The sequence below is a fragment of the Candoia aspera genome, chromosome 11 (genome assembly GCF_035149785.1).
Source record: "Candoia aspera isolate rCanAsp1 chromosome 11, rCanAsp1.hap2, whole genome shotgun sequence".
Taxonomy (NCBI): domain Eukaryota; kingdom Metazoa; phylum Chordata; class Lepidosauria; order Squamata; family Boidae; genus Candoia; species Candoia aspera.
The window spans coordinates 12756945-12775145 of NC_086163.1; the positions used below are offsets into that span (position 1 = coordinate 12756945).

Sequence of the window (18201 nt, forward strand, 5' to 3'; positions counted from 1 at the left end):
TCCCTCTCAGCCCAAAAGCCAATCAGGCACAGTAGGAGAGTTCTAGTCCTGCCTTAGGCATGAAAGCTGGCTGGGTAACCTTGGGCCAGTCCCTCCCTCTCAGCCCTAGGAAGGAGGCAATGGCAAGCCACTTCTGAAAAATCTTGCCAAGAAAATGCAGGGACTTGTCCAGGTGGTCATCAGGAGTCAACACTGACTCAAAGGCATGTACACACACACACACACACACACAAAGGCTGGAAGAACACCCCATAGGAAGATAATAGCATAGTTTTCTGTTTCAGTATTTGGACTGAACGTGCTGTATCCTCAAAGTCTTACTGTAGGCTTGCATGAAGTAAGAGTCCACTGCCAAATGAATTTTTTCCTATCCAGCCCTCAAGAGCGTACTATACAAAATCGTTTGTGAATCTTCCTATATTGCAGTTATTTCAAAAGTCCTCTCTTTCAACAACTGGAGTGAGGCCAATTGTGGAGTCTGAAAACATTTTAATGATTACCATATTTAATATTTGGTGGGAAAATAGGTAAGATTGCAGTGTTCCCACTGTATCTTGACATAGATCAAATCCCTGGCAATAACTGTTAATTTATTAAAGACTATTAATGTATGCTTATATTTTTATATCACCATGTAGCTCACTTAGGGGATAATTGAATCAGATGTTAATTTTCTGCCACTAACTTTTTAACATTGCCCATTTAAATAAGAGATGCAACCATCTCTTCCATCTTAGAATTCAGTGCCCCAAGGAGAATAAGCTAAATAACAGGCTGACAGTTGTTCTCTTTAATTGGGGTATTTGAGACAATAACCCATGAGACATTTTTAATGAAGTAGTAAGGAAAGGAATGATAAATGTCTTGGAATCACATCTGCTGTTCTTACTCTGGTAAACTGCAGTTTTAATAGGAGTTTCTTTCTACAACATGCTAAACAAAGTTCCATACTCATCTAATACAAGCATTTGTACAAAAAGGGTTTTTTATAAGAAACTGAGCAAAATCATTCTCTTCAGTGCAAATATGTACTTTCCAACACATGTTCTATTCCAGAACCAAAACTTATACCCATCTTCCCATCTCAATTAAGGGCAACATTTTACCCCAGACTAGGTAACAGTTAAAGGCAGATTTAAAAGACATGCATGCTCTCCATCATTTATCTACAACTCACGTAAGTCATAAGATCCAGTATGACTGTTGTTTAAACCCAACTCTTAATATCAAATACGAAATTCTGTAAAGGAATAATTCCAAATAAACTGACTTTTAGGGAATATAAAGTAAACCAGAATTCTCAACCCAAGGCTGGGGGTTGGACCACATTCACTCCCATCCTGCCTGGACACACCCATGCAAGTGATTCAGGTACCAGGGTCATCTAATGGTCTTGTGCTCACTGGTCAAAGCACCATCCAAGGCAACCTGGTGAGGATTGAGGCACTTTCGCTTGTCTCACTTTCTCCCTCTTCCTGATGGTTTCCTGGAGGGCGTCAGCCCACAGCTGTGCCTCTTCTTACAGGAAGACAACACCTCACAAGGGCTTGGACTGCCTAAAGACTCAATGTGGGAACACCTGGGAAGTATCCGCCCTTGGAAGCAGGGAAGGGTGAGAGGCAAAAACATGTGAATCCTGGTTGGGTTGCCTTGGATGGTGCTCAGGAGTGGGTCACGGCCTTCAAAACTGGGCCCCAGGAATGAATTCTGACGACAAAACCCAGCTTTGGGTGTCAACACAATACAGTCCACCATCTGTTTGCTGCTTTACCTGTTTCATTTAATTTATGCGATTTATGTATTCCTGGGTGGAAAAGAACTGGACTATCCAGAGCATAAGCTGTTTTAATATACATAAAGTATTAACAGGTATGCAATTAGTATGTACTGGTAGTAAGCCTGGCTGGTTGTTTTGTCACCCCTCCTCTATAAAAACTCCTTTTTAAAAAAATAAATAAGATTTAAATGTGATTGTATTTGAGGCAGGCTCTCTCAGAAAGCAAGCTATGCATTTGCTAACTCCAAACAGCAGCCTCGGCTGACAAGAGAAATAATTAAGCCACAGCTACACATTTAGTTCCGATTCTCTTCATATTTCTCCTTCATTTGTGAATCTCACAGTTCTCACTAGCAGTGTAAGTGCAAGCTCATAAAAATAGAAGGGCTGCTATGAAAGAGAAGAAAAAGCCACACTTCCTATGTACGTATTTGCTCCCTTGTAGATGATTCTTATACTTCACTCCACAAGGGGGAGTTCAAAAGCAGGGAAGGGGCTGTGGATGGGGAGGGGATTCAGAGGCGTGTGCAGAATCCAGCTCTTCCCAAGACCAGCTGCAGTCAGGGTGGGTCATCTTGCATGGAGCTGGTAGGCTCTCTCAGCAATTTGGTCATTCCAGCACTTGGACAACTCTGCAAAGCTGCTCAGAATGCCCTCAAGTTTCCAAGCCCACCGATCGAGCTACTTGCAAGAGCCAAGCCTACAGCTCCCTCCAGCTTGTGATATCCCCTGGGAAGTTCTTTTGGGGAACAGCGCCTCTTCCACAGTAAGAGGCAGCTACTTCTACAGATGGTGTTGCGTGTTGTCCAGCATTAAGATTTGGTCCTGATTCTCTTCGTATTTGTCCATCATTTCCTGCAGGTCATCATCTGCCTGCAGCACCTTAAAACAGACCCAAGTGATCAAATACTAAAGCACATCTCTGAAAAAATCTATGGATGATGCAATATCTAAGTCTGGAATTGGGACTGTATGCTAGACGAGCCAACATTCCTGAGCTTGCTCTAAATCAGGATTTGTTCTTGGCTTACAAATACCAGCTTGTTTGGCATATGCATCCATCATTCTTTGCTCAGATGGCATGCAAAACAATTCCTTTCCTCAAAGCAAATGGCTACCTGCACTAACAGCTCATTCACATTGTGGTTTATTCAATCAGGACTGTTGCCCTTAAAAGCATTGTTTGGTTTTCACATACATGCAAATGCAACCAATTTTAGTTCATATAATAAGCTATGTTTAAAAAGGGGGGGGGGGCAATGTATAAAGCCCAGCCAACATGTGACCTCACCAACTAACAACATTTTTGGTAGTATTTTATACAGGTGTAAATATTGCAACACAGCAGCGCGTGTACACACATCAATTTTACACCTCTGTCTAACTCCCACACCCATATTTTATGCCAGTATCAGGTACAGCAACCAAAAAGAATAGATCTTCAAGCTTTATAAAGTTCCTGGAAAAGGAAATGGTCTAAGTGCCTTTTTTAAAGCTCAGGAAATCAGACCCCAAATGTAGTTCAGAGGGGGAGACAATTACAAAGAGTAGGAGCTAGATGGAAGAGGGATCAAACGTGAGGTGATTGCTTGCCCAGACAAGCCTAGCACAAAGAAACATGAATTGCAATCAAATTATTCAAATAACCAGATGTTTCTGCATGAAGAGCCTAGAAGCTTAGCACCAGCAGTTTGAACACTCCTGAAGACCAGTCAGCAGAAGGAAGAAATGGGGGTAAAGTGGGAAAGGTCCGGGACCGCACAGACCATGCTAGTTTGGACCTCAACTAATGGACAGATAGGTAGGTCAGGAAGACCTGCCCTCAAACGTTACAAGAAGCCAAACCAGGCACACCAAGCATGGATCAACTGCTTGGCCATCTTAACCACAAGAAATGGTCAAGTTCTCCAAATAGTCTCTTTTAAAACACCGTGGCAAATTGACTTCTCATATTTGCTAGAAAGAACCATGTTGCTGAAACCCAAACTGTCTGTCTGCTGACCGTAACAGCACTATTAAAATGTCTCCCTTTCTTGCAGAAAAGTTATTTTAAGTCAAAGAAGCATTTGAAGATAGTCAGTGCTGGGCGTGACCAGATGGAGAGCAATAATTTTTTCTACAAACATAGTAAAAGGCCTGTAAAGACACCCTTTTCCTGCCTTGGCCAAACTGTCTTTTAAAATAATCAGGAATATATACTTACAAGCACAGGAGAAGGGACTTTGAACAATGTTTGTTTAATAAGCCAGTCTTCATAAAGCTGATGAACAGTTTCTAAATATTCCTGTCCAGAGGAGGAGAAGGAGGAGGGGGAGGAGAAAGAGGAATGACTGGTTCTCTTTTCTTTCTTTTTCAGTAGAACCAAAAGTACTTTGATTAATTATGATTTATGTTCTCTAGATGCAAAATGTAGAATAGTTGCAATTACTGCCAAATATCTGATGTAGTAAGTTGCAACAGGGCAACCAGGTGGACATTCAACACCTCTTCAGGCAGAGGTGCAATTGGGATCTTTTAATTGAGCAAGGAATTCAAATCAAAGACCTAAAGCAGTGTTTCTCAACCTCAGCAACTTTAAGATGTGTGGGCTTCAATTCCCAGAATTCCCCAGGCAGCATGGAAAGGACTCTTCCTGTTCTGTGACTTGCTGTCAATAGGCAGGGAACATCACCCAGACATCGCAGGGACAACTTTAGCGAAGAATCTGCTTTCTGCTAATCATAGAATGCATCTTCTTCAGCTATATCCAAAACAGACCACAATGACATCAAAATGATGGTATGTGGATCAGGGTATCACAACACAAAGCCACACTCACTTCAGGACATCTGATGGAAGTACTGAAGTTGCATAATTTGTGTGATGACATTATCATGCATGTGTCCACAATGGGCCTCCCCTCCCCCAGTGGATGCCAGTTAGGGAACTAAAGTCTTTCCTTTCTGCTTCCTACCAGCCAAACTGTAAACTTTCAAAAAGTTGAAAGACCTCCTTCTTACCAGCGGAATGACCTTTTCCTCTTCCCTGCACCTCTGCTTGAGTCTCTGGTAACACATGCCAGGAGAGGTCTGTAGATAAACTGCATTAAAAAAAATTAAAGTTTTAAACGGTTACGTACGCAAGACTGTTTCAATCATTTCAGAAGTATTTTAACTCAGAAACAGAGCTGATTCAACCCTGAAAGAATTCCAAAATTGTCACAGCAGCCTGTTAGAATGTGGAACAGCTACCCATTTGAAACAGCATTTCCCATTCAAAATGTTTGGCATACCAAAATGAACTGAATATTCTTAAGGATCCAGCCAGTTTTTGAAAGCTCAGAGGGAAATTATACCTACAGGAATCTACCCGCTACTCAGGGAAAAATATCCCAAAGTGATAAATCAGTTAAAAATTTAGAGCACATTTACATAATCAACTGCTAAGTATACAACATGAAAACTACTGGAAGAAGCCCTCAATGCAATTGTAGACTGAAGGTGAACTTATTCTAGATTTTCAACTATCAAAGGAAAAAAAGAATTTGGAGCTAAAAGGTTAATCTTCTTTACACACAAAAACACAAAAGCATCTACTTTATTAAAAAGAAAAAGAAAAAGCACAATTTTACATATGATATTTACTCCAGTTTCCCTCACCTAGTTCCCCCATATATATTGAAGTTCGACTCCCTTAATTCATAGAGATTAAAGAATTATGGACATTGAAATCCAAACTATCTGGCGGGCATCATGTTGGAGACCCTTCTTCATAAGACCCAAATTACCAAAGGTGTCCCTAATGATAAGTAGCCATGAAACCTCCCCACCCCTGAAGAATCAATGGAGGTGTTACCTATCAGATCAACTGACACATTCATGTTCTTGAGGATCCAGTCAAACCATTCAGTCAGGATGATGTAATCTACTTCTGGCATTTTCCCACTACAACAAATACAGGAGAATTATCTGAGGAGACACCCAGTGGTACCACTCAAATAAAAAAGATTGTCAACAGTTCTGTTAGTCATCTTCATACTATCAACCAGTGACTGGTAATCTTTCTCTGCATCATCACACAATGACGTACATTGGCCAAAATCTCTCTCTAAAAATAATCACCAAGATCTCATACCTGATTGTCAAAGTCTCAAGTAAGGTATCATGAGATTTTATCAGCGTGTCTGTGGCTTTGTCTGTGTGATTTGTGGGTACATACAAGTAGTCCTCGCTTAAAGATGGCATTTGGGACCTGCAACTCCATCACTAAGCAACGTGGTCATAAAGCATGTCATATGACCACACCAACTTACGACAGCAGTTGCGATAGTCCCAGTTGCTATCATTAGGTGAATTCCACGCAGTCGCAGCAATCACATGATCACCATTTACAACCTCCTGCCAGCTTCCCCATTGACTTTGCTTGTTGGAAGCCAGCAGGGAAGGTCACAAATGGCGATCACGTGACCACAGGACCCTGCAACATTGTAACTGCGAGCCAGTTGCCAAGCATCCAAATTGCAGTCATGTGACCACAGGGACACTGCAATGGCCACAACTACAAGGACTTGTCGTAAGTCCCCCTTGTTCAGCACCATCGTAACTTCAAACTGTCACTGAACAAGTGGTCATTCAATGAGGACTACCTGTATAGGAGGTTAGAGGCACCTCTAGGAGCTTGGTAGGTATTCATGGCACCATGACGTCAATCCTGCTAGTTAAGGATTCCTTTGATTCCACACAGACCATGCAGTTTTCTTGGCAACCATATGGAAGTAGTTTGCTTTCTCCTGGGATTCTTTTTTTTTAGCTTCCTGGTCTAGCCCACCACCCTGGAATGCTCTTCTCCAAGTACTAAGCAGGACAACCTTGCTCAGCATTTTTTGAGATCAGCTAACATCTGCTATTTTCTGCCACCTCTGGAAGGCAGATAATGTCTCCCTTAAGTCAAGCTCAGCTCCTGATGCTTTCATAGATACATCTTGGTCATATATTTATTTGTCAAATAAAGACCATCCCTTCGTCTCTTATTCTCTGTTTAGTTGGGTTTTATATACTTCTTATACTTTTTAATGTATTAATTGTTTCTTAACCCTGTTGTACTCCACCTAGAGTCGCTTGGAAAAGTGAGATGGGCAGCTAATAAATCAAGTAAATAATAAATAAATAAATAAATATTTCACAGCAGTACGGGAGCAATTCCCCATTGTCTTCCTCTGGGGTATATTCTCGACTTCGCAGTCCAGCCAACAATCCTGATATTTTCTAGTTGTCATCCATCCTAGTTGAAGGCTGTCCTTACTTTTCTTTGGGAATCAATGAATATATTTTCCCCTCACCTCCGTATATTTCCACCTCAACCACAATCAAGCCAAAATATTTTAATGTAATAGATCTGATGTATCTATTTTCAGTAATCATTTACTGGAACTACTTCAATGTTCGTATGAATCAGCCCTGTGTTGCCTGGTTACTACAAATAACCAGGGACTGTATGCAGGAGAGCATGTGAAATTCCATGCAGGTAAGTCATATGCTTTCACTAGGAGGAAAATTCTGAGAGTGCCTTGGACTGCCAGAAGATCAAACCAGTCCATCCTCCAGGAAATAAAGTCAGACTGCTCACTTGAGGGGATGATATTAAAGGCAAAACTGAAATACTTTGGCCACATCATGAGAAGACAGGACACCCTGGAGAAGATGCTGATGCTAGGGAAAGTGGAAGGCAAAAGGAAGAGGGGCCAACCAAGGGCAAGATGGATGGATGACATTCTAGAGGTGACGGACTCCTCCCTGGGGAGCTGGGGGTGTTGATGACCGACAGGAAGCTCTGGCGTGGGCTGGTCCATGAAGTCACGAAGAGTTGGAAGCGACTGAACAAATAAACAACAACAAGCCTTCTTATCCATAGGTAACCTGAGTGAGGTTGGAATATAGCTGTGGCTTGCTTATTTATAGTGCGGTTTTAAATAATAGAAAAGAAAACAAGATTCAAGACTTAATGAATACAAGATTGATATTATAAAACTAGTGCATAGCTTCCCACCCAACGCAACAATTATCAAGGCTTCTAAGTTGCATTCAATATGCACACGTACAAAAACAGTAACTTTCTTCAAAGCCATGCACGTATAGAAATATAGCAATCAGAAAGATGCTACATCATTTTTCTGCAGCAATTTGGACAAAAGAGAACCAAAAGGCATTTTTGTACCATCACATCTGCACCTTTGCTCAAGAGACTCTGTAGCAGAGATGCCACCTTGTGGATTAACACATTGCTTCTTCCTCCAATATTTCAGAACAGACGTCTAGTTGGGCTGTATGTTTATTCCTTTATGTAGTGTGCAAAAATAATGAGAAGACAAACTGAAAATATATTGTAAGACAAATCACAGCCAGTGTGCCTTAGCAAGTCGGTGTGCAACTGACAATTTGCAGATGATTTGGCTCTGCTCCTGATAACAAGCTAGTACAGAATGAACTAAAAGCAACATTTCAAAATGTAAATATGAAGCCACTCTTCTAAAAGCAAGCTTTGTAATGTACCTGCGATATAGGTTCTCCACAAAAATGTGTTTTGCACTGTGAATTGACCTCTCCATCATTCTTATGGGAGAAATCTGCAAATTAAATGTCAAAAGCAATTTAGAGGGATGGGTGGGTGGGTGGGTGGGTAGACACACAGATGGTTGGCTGTTCAAGGGGAGGGGGGGAATTAGTTGTTCTGCAGCATCTTCAGATCCACTGGACTACAGATTCTTTGTGGAAAGGGGATAGCCCTTATTTATTTCCTTAAGGCTTGTTTAACGTCAGCAAGGCCATTATGAAACTACCAACTTTGTTAGATTTCAATCCCATCTCTTGTTCAAGAACTCCAACTACATAATGCTCCCTCCTCCTATTTTTCCCCACATCGACAAGCCACGGAAATAGGCTGAAGTGAAGGTGATTGACTCAAATCACCCATTCAGCATCCATGGCAGGGACTGGATTTCAACCAGGGTCTCCCGATACCTGTCCAGGATCTTAACTATTATGGCACACCAGCTCTTAACGTTAACATTAGGATTCTAGTACTAGATTACAACAGGGTAGAGAACTTGCAGCCAGAGGATCAGAAGCGCATCTTGACCCACTTGGTCAACTCTGCCCATTTTGGTTCTGTCCACCACTGGAATGCAGACCTCAAGGGAAAGCATGTAAGCCAAAGCTGTCTTTTACAGAGGAGCAGAAGTGTTTCAAAGCCATGGCTATCCCAAGAGTTTACAACTTAAATTCCATTAGTGGAAGGGACAACAAGGGAGAGAGATGAGTAAATTCAAATTGCGTACAGTCTTTCTCCAGTCCAGAATGAAAACTCTGCTATTAAAAGGAGCACGCAGCTTGAAGACATACCATCGGTCTTGTATGCAAGTCCAACATAGTCAACTGCACGTAAGTCTGTAGGGTCATCCCCCATCGTGTTGCATCTTGATACATTAAGCCCTGGCATTGGGGAGAAAAAAAAATTAGGACTGTATTTAGTTTGTTAATTAGAATGGAATGGATAACAAACTATTGCCATATAAATTACAGGAGCATAGACAGTTCCAAATGCTCTAATATTCATTTAATTTCTTCTTCTCAATGGGCAGGGCCTACTGAGCATGTTGAGTTCTCAATGGGACACTAGCCACCAAGGAAAGTTGGTGATTCATACCTTCCTCTGGGCCTAAATGTATTTTGGCTTCAAAAGGACCAGCACTTAGAGAACCAAGACCACTATTTTCAGAAGAGAAGGGTTAAAAATTATTACTAAATTATGAAGGGTAAATAGAACATATGGTGTCTTGGAACTCTTTATTCTAGTAAGTCGTATGAAACACCCTTATTGTAAAGAAACTTACCCCTTTGTTAAGATCTCTTAACTCCTGAACTTAGACAGAAAATGAATATGTTTCCTGGTCTTAAATAAGGATAGTTCAGATTAAATTTCTCACTGTAACTCATGGGCATTCAAACAGTTAAAACAATTTCAGCAGCAAAGAAGTCCAGGGGCTTCATTCTGGCAAACTTACCAGAGGATTGTGACCATGAACATTCCTCCATTTAGACACTGGTTCTGGCAATACCTGGATTGGAAATTTAAAAAATCAGTGCAATACAGAAAGTTTCAGTCCACTTCTCTGAAGCCTAGACTAGAGAAACAACCAAGAAAAGCAAAAGATTAGCAGCTGGTACTCTTAGACAGATAGCTTCCAATGTATGTGAGTTCTATACAGCCCACTGCTTCCAATGTATGTGAGTTCTATACAGCCAACTGCTTCCAATGTATGTGAGTTCTATACAGCCAACTGCTTCCAATGTATGTGAGTTCTATACAGCCCACTGCCTTGCCAAAGACAAATATATTTTGTCCTTGAGAAAATTCTCCTAAGATTCTCTTACGTTCTTTCACTACCATGTGGATGGAAAAAGGAAAAAAAAATGAATACAATACATATGTATACTCCCAAGTTTGTGATCTTTTCATTATTTTCATTAGCTTCATTTCTGTCTCTGCTTTGTGTTTCTTTTTAATTCTGCAATGTTTAAGGGGTTTTTGGTCTTGATTTTTCTGTTCGTTCAATAAAAAGGAAGAAAAACCCAGAACGTTTTTTTGTTATTGCTGCACCTTCCTTAAGTTTCTGAACAACCACAGCCAGTCCTTGTCAATCCCTCCACCATTATCTTGTAAAAGAGCTTAAGGGACTTAACACCAGGACCCTTTGTGATGGGCCAAGCCAATATCTGTCAATTTCAGAAGCGATGCAGTGGTACACAATTTCTGAAATTGACATATAGTGGCAGAGAGATTGATTGATTAAACAAATTTATAAGGCCACCCAACTCACACATGGTGACTCCAGGGAGCTTACAGAATTAAAAACCATAAAAACACAATACACACCCCACGATGGCAGCAAACACATTCATATCAGCCACTTGACTGGCTCCGAAGCAGCCTGGGGTCCCCAGTCCCACTGACAAAACCACATCTTCAGGGCCTTCTGGAAAAGGAGCAAGGAGGGGGCCAACCTTATCTCTGGGGGAATGTTCCAAAGAGAGGGAGCCACCATGGAGAAGGCCCTTTTCCTTGGCCCCTCTAGATGTACCTCTCTAACTGGAGGGACCCGCAACACACCCTGCCTCCCTGCTCTGCTGGGCCGGGTGGATGTAACTGGGGAAAGGCAGTCCTGCAAATAACCTGGCCCCAAGCCAGGTAGGGCTTTAGAGGTGACAACCAGCACCTTGAACTGGACCCGGAAGCAAATTGGCAACCAATGCAGCTCCCACAAAAGAGGTGACACATGCACAAATATAGGCTTGCACAAAACTATCCGGGACGCTGCATTTTGAACCAACTGAAGCTTCCAGATACTCTTCAAGGGCAGCCCCATGTAGCGCACATTGCAATAGTCCAAACGGGGTGACTAGGGCGTGGGTGAGATGGGTTTAAACCAGGTTCAGACTACCAGTTAGCAATGCATTCTGCTTTTTCCAAGGACAGGCTTATATTATGGAGCAAAATGCCACTGAAATTGTAGCAGCCCCCTCCCCTTTATTACAGTTTATAAAGTTTTCACCAAGGCTTTTCAGGTGCTATGCATTTTGTGGAGTTGAATTTTACGAATGAATCATTTTGTTATGTTTTTGCAATCTGCCACGAGACATTGGAAGTAAGTGTCATACAAAGTAGTTACAAGGGTGGGGACCCAGCAGCCGTTCTGGAACTCTCACCAAGACATGATATTCAAAGGAACTGTGGGGGGAAAAAATACTTCATACCGCAGGAATTCACTGAATATGTGAAGTGCAATCCTGACTATATTTGTTTACATTCATATGACGCACACTCATATGACTCACAAATTTAACAGAACCCACAATGCCTCACCTCAATGCCAGTGTTTTTAGCAAAATAATCCAGGCAAGTTGTTTTCCCACTAGCAATATTCCCCTCGATGCAGATCTGACGAAAACAGAAAGAACAAAATCCTGGTTTAAGACTGGCACTAGATGAAATGACAGCAGGCAAGCAAGCTCACAGGAAATGCTCAAGTTCTGCAGAAAGTTGGGACCTGCCTTGTTCTCAATTAGGAAAATCCACAGGACTTTTTTTTAATCTCTCTACGTAAGTTAAAAACAGTCCCCCCAAACCCACATTCTAAATCACCAGTTAATCATGTGACATGGTTTAAGCCATCTTATAGGTGTGCACAGTGTCTTTATATTTATTTATTTATTTATTTTATATTTCGAATTTAGCTCCGCCCATCTCATTGAAAGAGTGACTCTGGGTGGTTTACAATAAAACCAGGATAAAACCAGAAAAAAACATCATTAAAATACAATACAATAAAACCATATTCTTAAACAAAAATATAATCCAAAATAGGGGTGTTAAAAAGGTCTTATATACTTGAACCTTCTGCTGAAAGAATATCATCCTCTACCATGCTGTAGAGAGCCATGGAATGGGCTTGAGGGAAATATTCAGAAGCTGTTACAGAAACAACAAGGGCAGAAATATTCCTTAAGCCTTAGGAAAGGCGAAAGTATTAGGAAGCGACTCAGCTGGCTCCTTCGTGACTCCCTGGGGCAGTGTTTCTCAACCTTGGCAACTTGAAGATGTGTGGACGTCAACTCCCAGAATTCCCCATGGCTGGCTGGGGAATTCTGGGAGTTGACGTCCACACATCTTCAGGTTGCCAAGTTGAGAAACACTGCCCTGGGGCATAAGAGGGAGGGGAGGAAAAGGACAACCCAACTTGCAAGATTCTGTTATTTTAATCTACTTCAGTAAAGCTTAGTTCTAGTCTGCTTGTAGAATCAGTTTCCCGGTCTGGATAAACTGGAAGAGTTGATGCATGCATCCAATATCATCTAAGAAGGGTGGCACAAAGTCCATGCTGTCTTGTCCTAAATCAAGAGAATGAGCATGAACTATCTGTTCCAGGTGTGAAGTTACTTCAGTTGGGGTTTCAATAGTGGACTTCACATATCCTCCCCATCGGTAAACTGTATGCTCCAAGTCTTTTTAAAAAATACTACCCATATATTCTTATTCCTCTCCTTTATAACACATGGGACCCCCCCCCCAAAAAAAAAAGATTTGCAAGTTTGCATTCAGAAATGCATAGAGATCATTTTCATCACTGTCTCGTTAAACATTTTGCAATAATTCCTCATGCACAAAGAGCTTTGCTTTCATTAATGCAGTATATGGGAACTTCATACTCACAACTGTCTTCCTTTCTCCCTTGTTTGCCTGGTGCTTATCTTTAAAACAAAACAAAGGCATTAATTTGGAAGAGTAATTCGTGCTGGCAGTAAGTTGAGATATTAGCAGTACTACAAAGGAAAGGGCAATATAGTATAAAGGTTAAAGCAGGACCTCCTAAAATGGTGTCTTTTGACCTGGGAGCTATAATCCCAACACATCTAGAAGGTGCTAAATTAGAGAAGGTTAGCGTATCCAATTAAAGAGAACCTGCTTCAAATCCTCATTTAGATGACACTGTAGGACAGTGTTTCTCAACCTTAGCAACTTTAAGAAGTGTGGACTTCAACTCCCAGAATTCCCTAGCCAGCCATGTTGAAGCCAGCCAGTTGAAGTCCACACATCTGAAGGTTGAGAAACACTGCTTGGAAGGAGAGTCATGTTAGTCTACGGTGGCAAAGTCAGAAGGAATCTGGTAGCACCTTTTCCAACTAACAAATTGCTGCACAAAAGCTTATGCCTTTTAATAAAATGTGTTAGTCAGAAAAGGTCCTACCAGACTCCTGATCATTTAGTAAAGACACTCACTGGCTGAATTTAATTTAGTTTCACACACCACAGGAAGCCAAACAGTGGTTTGGTTTGAACTTAACATATTGTTCAAGTGGATCTATTGTAATTCACAAACTACTGTACAGTTTATGGCTAAGTGCTATATAGGACCCGCTTAGTCTAATCCACCACACTAGACTGCTTCAAAAATAGAACACAGAATCCCATAAAGTGCCCCAAGCTCCATGGGGAAAATAATATAGGATATAAATAGAACAAAATAACCTTTCCTTTTAGTTTTCAATACTTAGGGTGCGATTTGGTTAGGTAGCAAAAAGGGCATCACACGAGCAAGGAAGGAAGATTTTAACAGGTTTAAGGGCAACTTGGAGGTTTACAAAAGTACAAATCCTTAGGGAGCAGGAAGAGATGGCAAATCAAGGAGAGAGATGTATACAGTATATGGTAACTGCAGCAAGGATATGCACAAATATGGAAGATTTCAGACATACCAATAATGGAGGAATGAGTTGTGAAAATAGCTGAGTTTGCAGAAATGGCTAGATTGACTTGTTTGATAAAGGAGGGAACTACAACTACTTTTATAAAAGACTGGAAACCCTTTATGAATCCTTGCTAAAAATGGTTAAAAACGAACCGGTGATTTTGGGATTTATTGATTAAAAAGGGTTTGTTTATGGGAAGAAGGGAACTATGATATGCAATAGGGGAGGTGGAGATGGCAAATGCCATGTTTGCAACTGCTGCAAAGAAGACTGGAAGTCACCAGATATCTTTCTTTTCTTTTTTATTATCCTTCACTTTTTCTTTTACCTTTTTATAATTTCTTTTTCTATTTCTTCTTCAATGTTTCTGTCATTTTTAAAAAAATCTTTGTAAAATCTTCTTTTAATAGAAACTATTCCAAAAGAAAATCAAGGGGAGGGGAAAGCAGATTGGACAGCCTTGCTGGAATCCTGATCAACAGTACGAAGAATGCTCACCGCAGAATTTAATTGCAAGGCCTGCAATCAATGTGACTTAATTTGCTCCTTACAAGTTTCACACATCACACTAAGCCATTAGATTGGTAAATAGGATGTGCAACCCCAGCTAGTGCGAAATATAGCTAAAAGGTATTGTAGCCCAATGTGTGAAAGAAAAAGTCAAACATCTTTGCCTTGCTGGAGAAAGAGAAAAGGAAGGGAAAGGCAACTCAAGGCTGGTGTGAATGCAAGTGCCACCGACACACCTGCACAGCACTCAGTCCTCCCCACAGCAGATGCAGACACAGGAGACACTGCAGCACAGGAAGGATGTGGGAAGGCTGAGACCATGCAGCAGGACGTGGAGTCTCTTGCATCAGAGCAAGGCCTTCTGGGACCCCTGGCGTATTTACCCAGGAAACGAGAGTAGCAAAGACCACAGACTACACCAAGCTCAATGTTATAACCATAAGCTGATTCAAATAGGCAGGGAAGCTCTATTCAGGACAGTTGACCAATATGCCTCCAAATGCCAATTGCTGGGGGTGGGAGTGGGGGTGGGGACTGGCTTGGCTTGATGATTCCTCAAGATCAGCCACCTCCATTCAGACATAGGCTAAGCTGAAAGCAAGTGCTTGTCCCCAGTCCAGTGAAGAGAGACTCACTTTGGCATCTAGTCTGCCATTCAACTCTATTTCACAGGCATCATTTCAACCTATGTCGTCATTAAGTCCAGCCAAAAAAATAAATAAAACCAAATATTTCTCTCCTAGAAGGATTTTTAAAAGATGACCTCAACTCAAACTCAATTCCGCTGATTGCACCCGGGTGATTTTCTTGGCAGCATTATGGAAGTGGCGTGGCATTGATTTATTATTTTTTTTTACTTCCTAGTCTTGTCTACAGCCATAAGATTCCCAGACAGTCTCCCATCTAGGTATCAATTCAGGCTCCTTTGCTTCCAAGAACAAAGTTAGGAAAAAGTGTTACTATGGAAAAATCAATATAACTCTGCCTATGTAGTCAGGAACAAATCTGAGTGAATGCAGGAAACATGGCCTGGATTGGAATCCCTTAACATTTGGGTTTCACTTAAATTACAAATCTAAGAGGAACAATGCCAGGGAGAATTTCCAGTGAATTTCTCTTATTAGCCTTTTGCAACAAATACTTTGCAACATTTTGGGGGGCAGGGGTTAAGCTGTTGGGGTAGGAGGGGGAACACTTCAGTTCTAGCCTACCCTCAACCACAGAAGCTCCCTTCGTGACTTTGGTCCAGCCACTCTCCCTCAGCCCTGCCTACCTCACAGGGTTGTTGCGGGCAAAAAACGGTAGGAGGGAGCATTACCAATGCCACCTTGAACTCCTGAATGAATGGCAGGATTTGACTCTCATAAACACAACAGAAACTGGTGGCACTCTCACAGTTAATACATTTATCACGACATATGCTTTTGTGCGTCACAAGCCACTTCATCAAAGCCGAGCTATCCCTCCCCCCCCCCAAAAAAAAGCTGAAACAGTAAAGCTGTTTCTCTTGAAAACGCCCCAACTCTTCGTCGTAAACAGCTTCAATTTAAGCTTTCCAGCTCAAGGGACATTAAACACTCCATCTGTTCCTCTAGTGAATTAATGAAACCCAGGCGATTTACGATTCAATTTCACTTCCACGGGATTTTAGAATTTTCCAGGGACGTTCAACAGAGAGGCGGATCTCGGAGCCACGCAGGAACCGTCTGCGCATTCCGACGGATCGCACGAAACGCGCAGCAGCAGCCCAGCAGCCTCTGCAGCCCCCGCGCCCCCCGCCCCGGCAAGGACCCCGGCCGGACTGGACGTACAAGAGGCGCGCGGAGAAGAACCGGCCAGGCGGCGGCGTGGATCGCTCGGCCGCCCGGGGGGACGAAGCTCCGGGAGAACGGCTTTGCAGCGGCAGGAGCCCAAGGCAGATCCGGCCACCCGGAGGTGCCAGGCAGTCAGCCAGGGCCGGCGGCGGAGCGATTGCACCAACCACATCGCCCACGTCCGGACGTGCCTGACTCCTGCAGGAACCGGAGGGCGGCCGCGCTGCGAAGGAAGGAAGGAGCAGCAGCCGCCCAGGCCAGCGACCCGCTTCCTTCCGCTGCCCAAGCAGCTGCGCTCGCGGACGCCGCTTTTCCTGGGCGTGAGCGCAGCAGCTGCGTTTTGCAACCGGAGAAAGGCAGGGGCGCGGCTGCGCTTCCGCGTCAGCCGACCGCAGCGCCCCAAGGTTTGCAGGGGGTGCTGGGAGTTGTAGTTCAAGCCTGCTGGCCTGGAGGGCAACGGGGGGTGCAGGCTGAAAAGACAGACAGACCTTTGCTTCATCAGCTGTATTCAGGCGGGCTCAGTTCAGTTCAAGACTTTGCATCTAGCGTTCGCACACCACGCTAAGCTTTTGGTTAGGGCTTTTTGACGTGGACGAGCTCATCCCGCTTGCTCACCAAATGATTCGCCGGCGTATTGAATAAGCCCGGAAAAAAAGTGAATTTGGTAAGCGTTTTAAGTGGGTTGTGTGAAGGTAGCAGGGCAAGCGCTCAGTGGTGGCTTGGGGGCTAGCTGCTTTCCTGCAACCCAGCCTTCCTCACGCGGTTGATTTGGAAGGGATTAAAATGAGAGTCTGCGAAGGAAAACCAAGGTGTCAACGAAGTAAGTAATAAAAAATAGTATTCAGGTTCACAAAGATGCTAAAATCAAGCTAGTCGTATTATAGCTTAGTGTGACGGATTTGTTAACCCAGTTATGGATTGTGCAAAAGTATTGCAGAGAATGAATGATCGGAATACCTAGACAAGGAAATGTGGACAGGAACTCACACCCTTATTGCCAAGCATCTTCACTATTGCAATGAGCTCTAGGTGGGGCTCAGAAGCTCTAATTCACGCACAGTGCAGTGGCCAGACTGCTAATGGGCCCTACCCATGATTGTATGATAATGCCACTTTGCAGTCACTGCACTGGTTCCCAGTCCCCCTCCAGGGCCAATTAAAAATAGGGGTTATTATGAAAACACCCTAGCACAGGCCTGCACAGCATGCTGCTTTGGGCAGACCACTGGCATTTTTTGAAAACTCAACCAATTCACTGCCACCAAATGTCACACAGGCTAATTTTTCATAGCCGCTTCTTCTCCGAAAGCCACACTGCCAAGCGCCTCCAGGCCTCACTGACACGCCAGCTCCATCACTGCCTCTGCATCGCTAGCCACCAAACAGCTGATTAGCGTGCCATTTCTTCCTTTATGGGCTGTGATTATTTCTTTTTTTTTTTGTATGTATAATTTTTACTGAAAGTTTTAAGAGCAATAATAAGAACTAATACAAATTAAAATAGAATGGAGAAAATGAAAAGGAGAGAAATAAAAGAAAAAGCTAAAAGTGCAATAAGAAAAAATGTAGAAGTAGAAAAAAAAATATAAGGAAATATATAAAGAAGTGGCTTCAAATATTCTTTGCAGCTGTTATAAGTACAATTATATTTTAACCTCTCTGTCTAAAGTTACATCGTGACTCTCTTCTTTCTATAATCCATCCTGTCTAATCATCAAAATCACAAGCTAGTTTTTTTTCATTTTTACACAAAAAGTCCATAAGGGGTAAATGTAGACATTGTCCTTTCTCTAATCAAATTACTCTGCATTGCTAGCCA

The 18201-nt window shown here is 42.4% G+C and overlaps 1 protein-coding gene across 1 annotated transcript; it reads right to left on the minus strand.

The window, feature by feature from the left end:
• Positions 1 to 1949: 1949 nt before the first annotated feature.
• TK2 (thymidine kinase 2) lies at positions 1950 to 16637 on the minus strand. The gene is made up of 10 exons (XM_063313045.1): positions 16380 to 16637; positions 13022 to 13059; positions 11675 to 11749; positions 9816 to 9869; positions 9154 to 9243; positions 8305 to 8378; positions 5612 to 5700; positions 4777 to 4856; positions 3981 to 4061; positions 1950 to 2659 (listed from the first exon to the last, which is right to left on the minus strand). Exons 1-10 carry the CDS (start codon positions 16552 to 16554, stop codon positions 2561 to 2563), a joined length of 855 nt encoding a protein of 284 aa, XP_063169115.1. The 5' UTR covers positions 16555 to 16637; the 3' UTR covers positions 1950 to 2560.
• Positions 16638 to 18201: the final 1564 nt, after the last annotated feature.

What these genes read in the sequence shown, in the direction of transcription:
- TK2 (XM_063313045.1), bottom strand. Translation starts at nt 16,554, where the DNA reads ATGTGGTTGGTGCAATCGCTCCGCCGCCGGCCCTGGCTGACTGCCTGG. An exon ending in TTCTTCTCCGCGCGCCTCTT is followed by an intron (nt 13,060 to 16,379) that starts GTACGTCCAGTC and finishes TTTGTTTTAAAG; the next exon opens with ATAAGCACCAGGCAAACAAG. An exon ending in AGGGAGAAAGGAAGACAGTT is followed by an intron (nt 11,750 to 13,021) that starts GTGAGTATGAAG and finishes TGTTTTCGTCAG; the next exon opens with ATCTGCATCGAGGGGAATAT.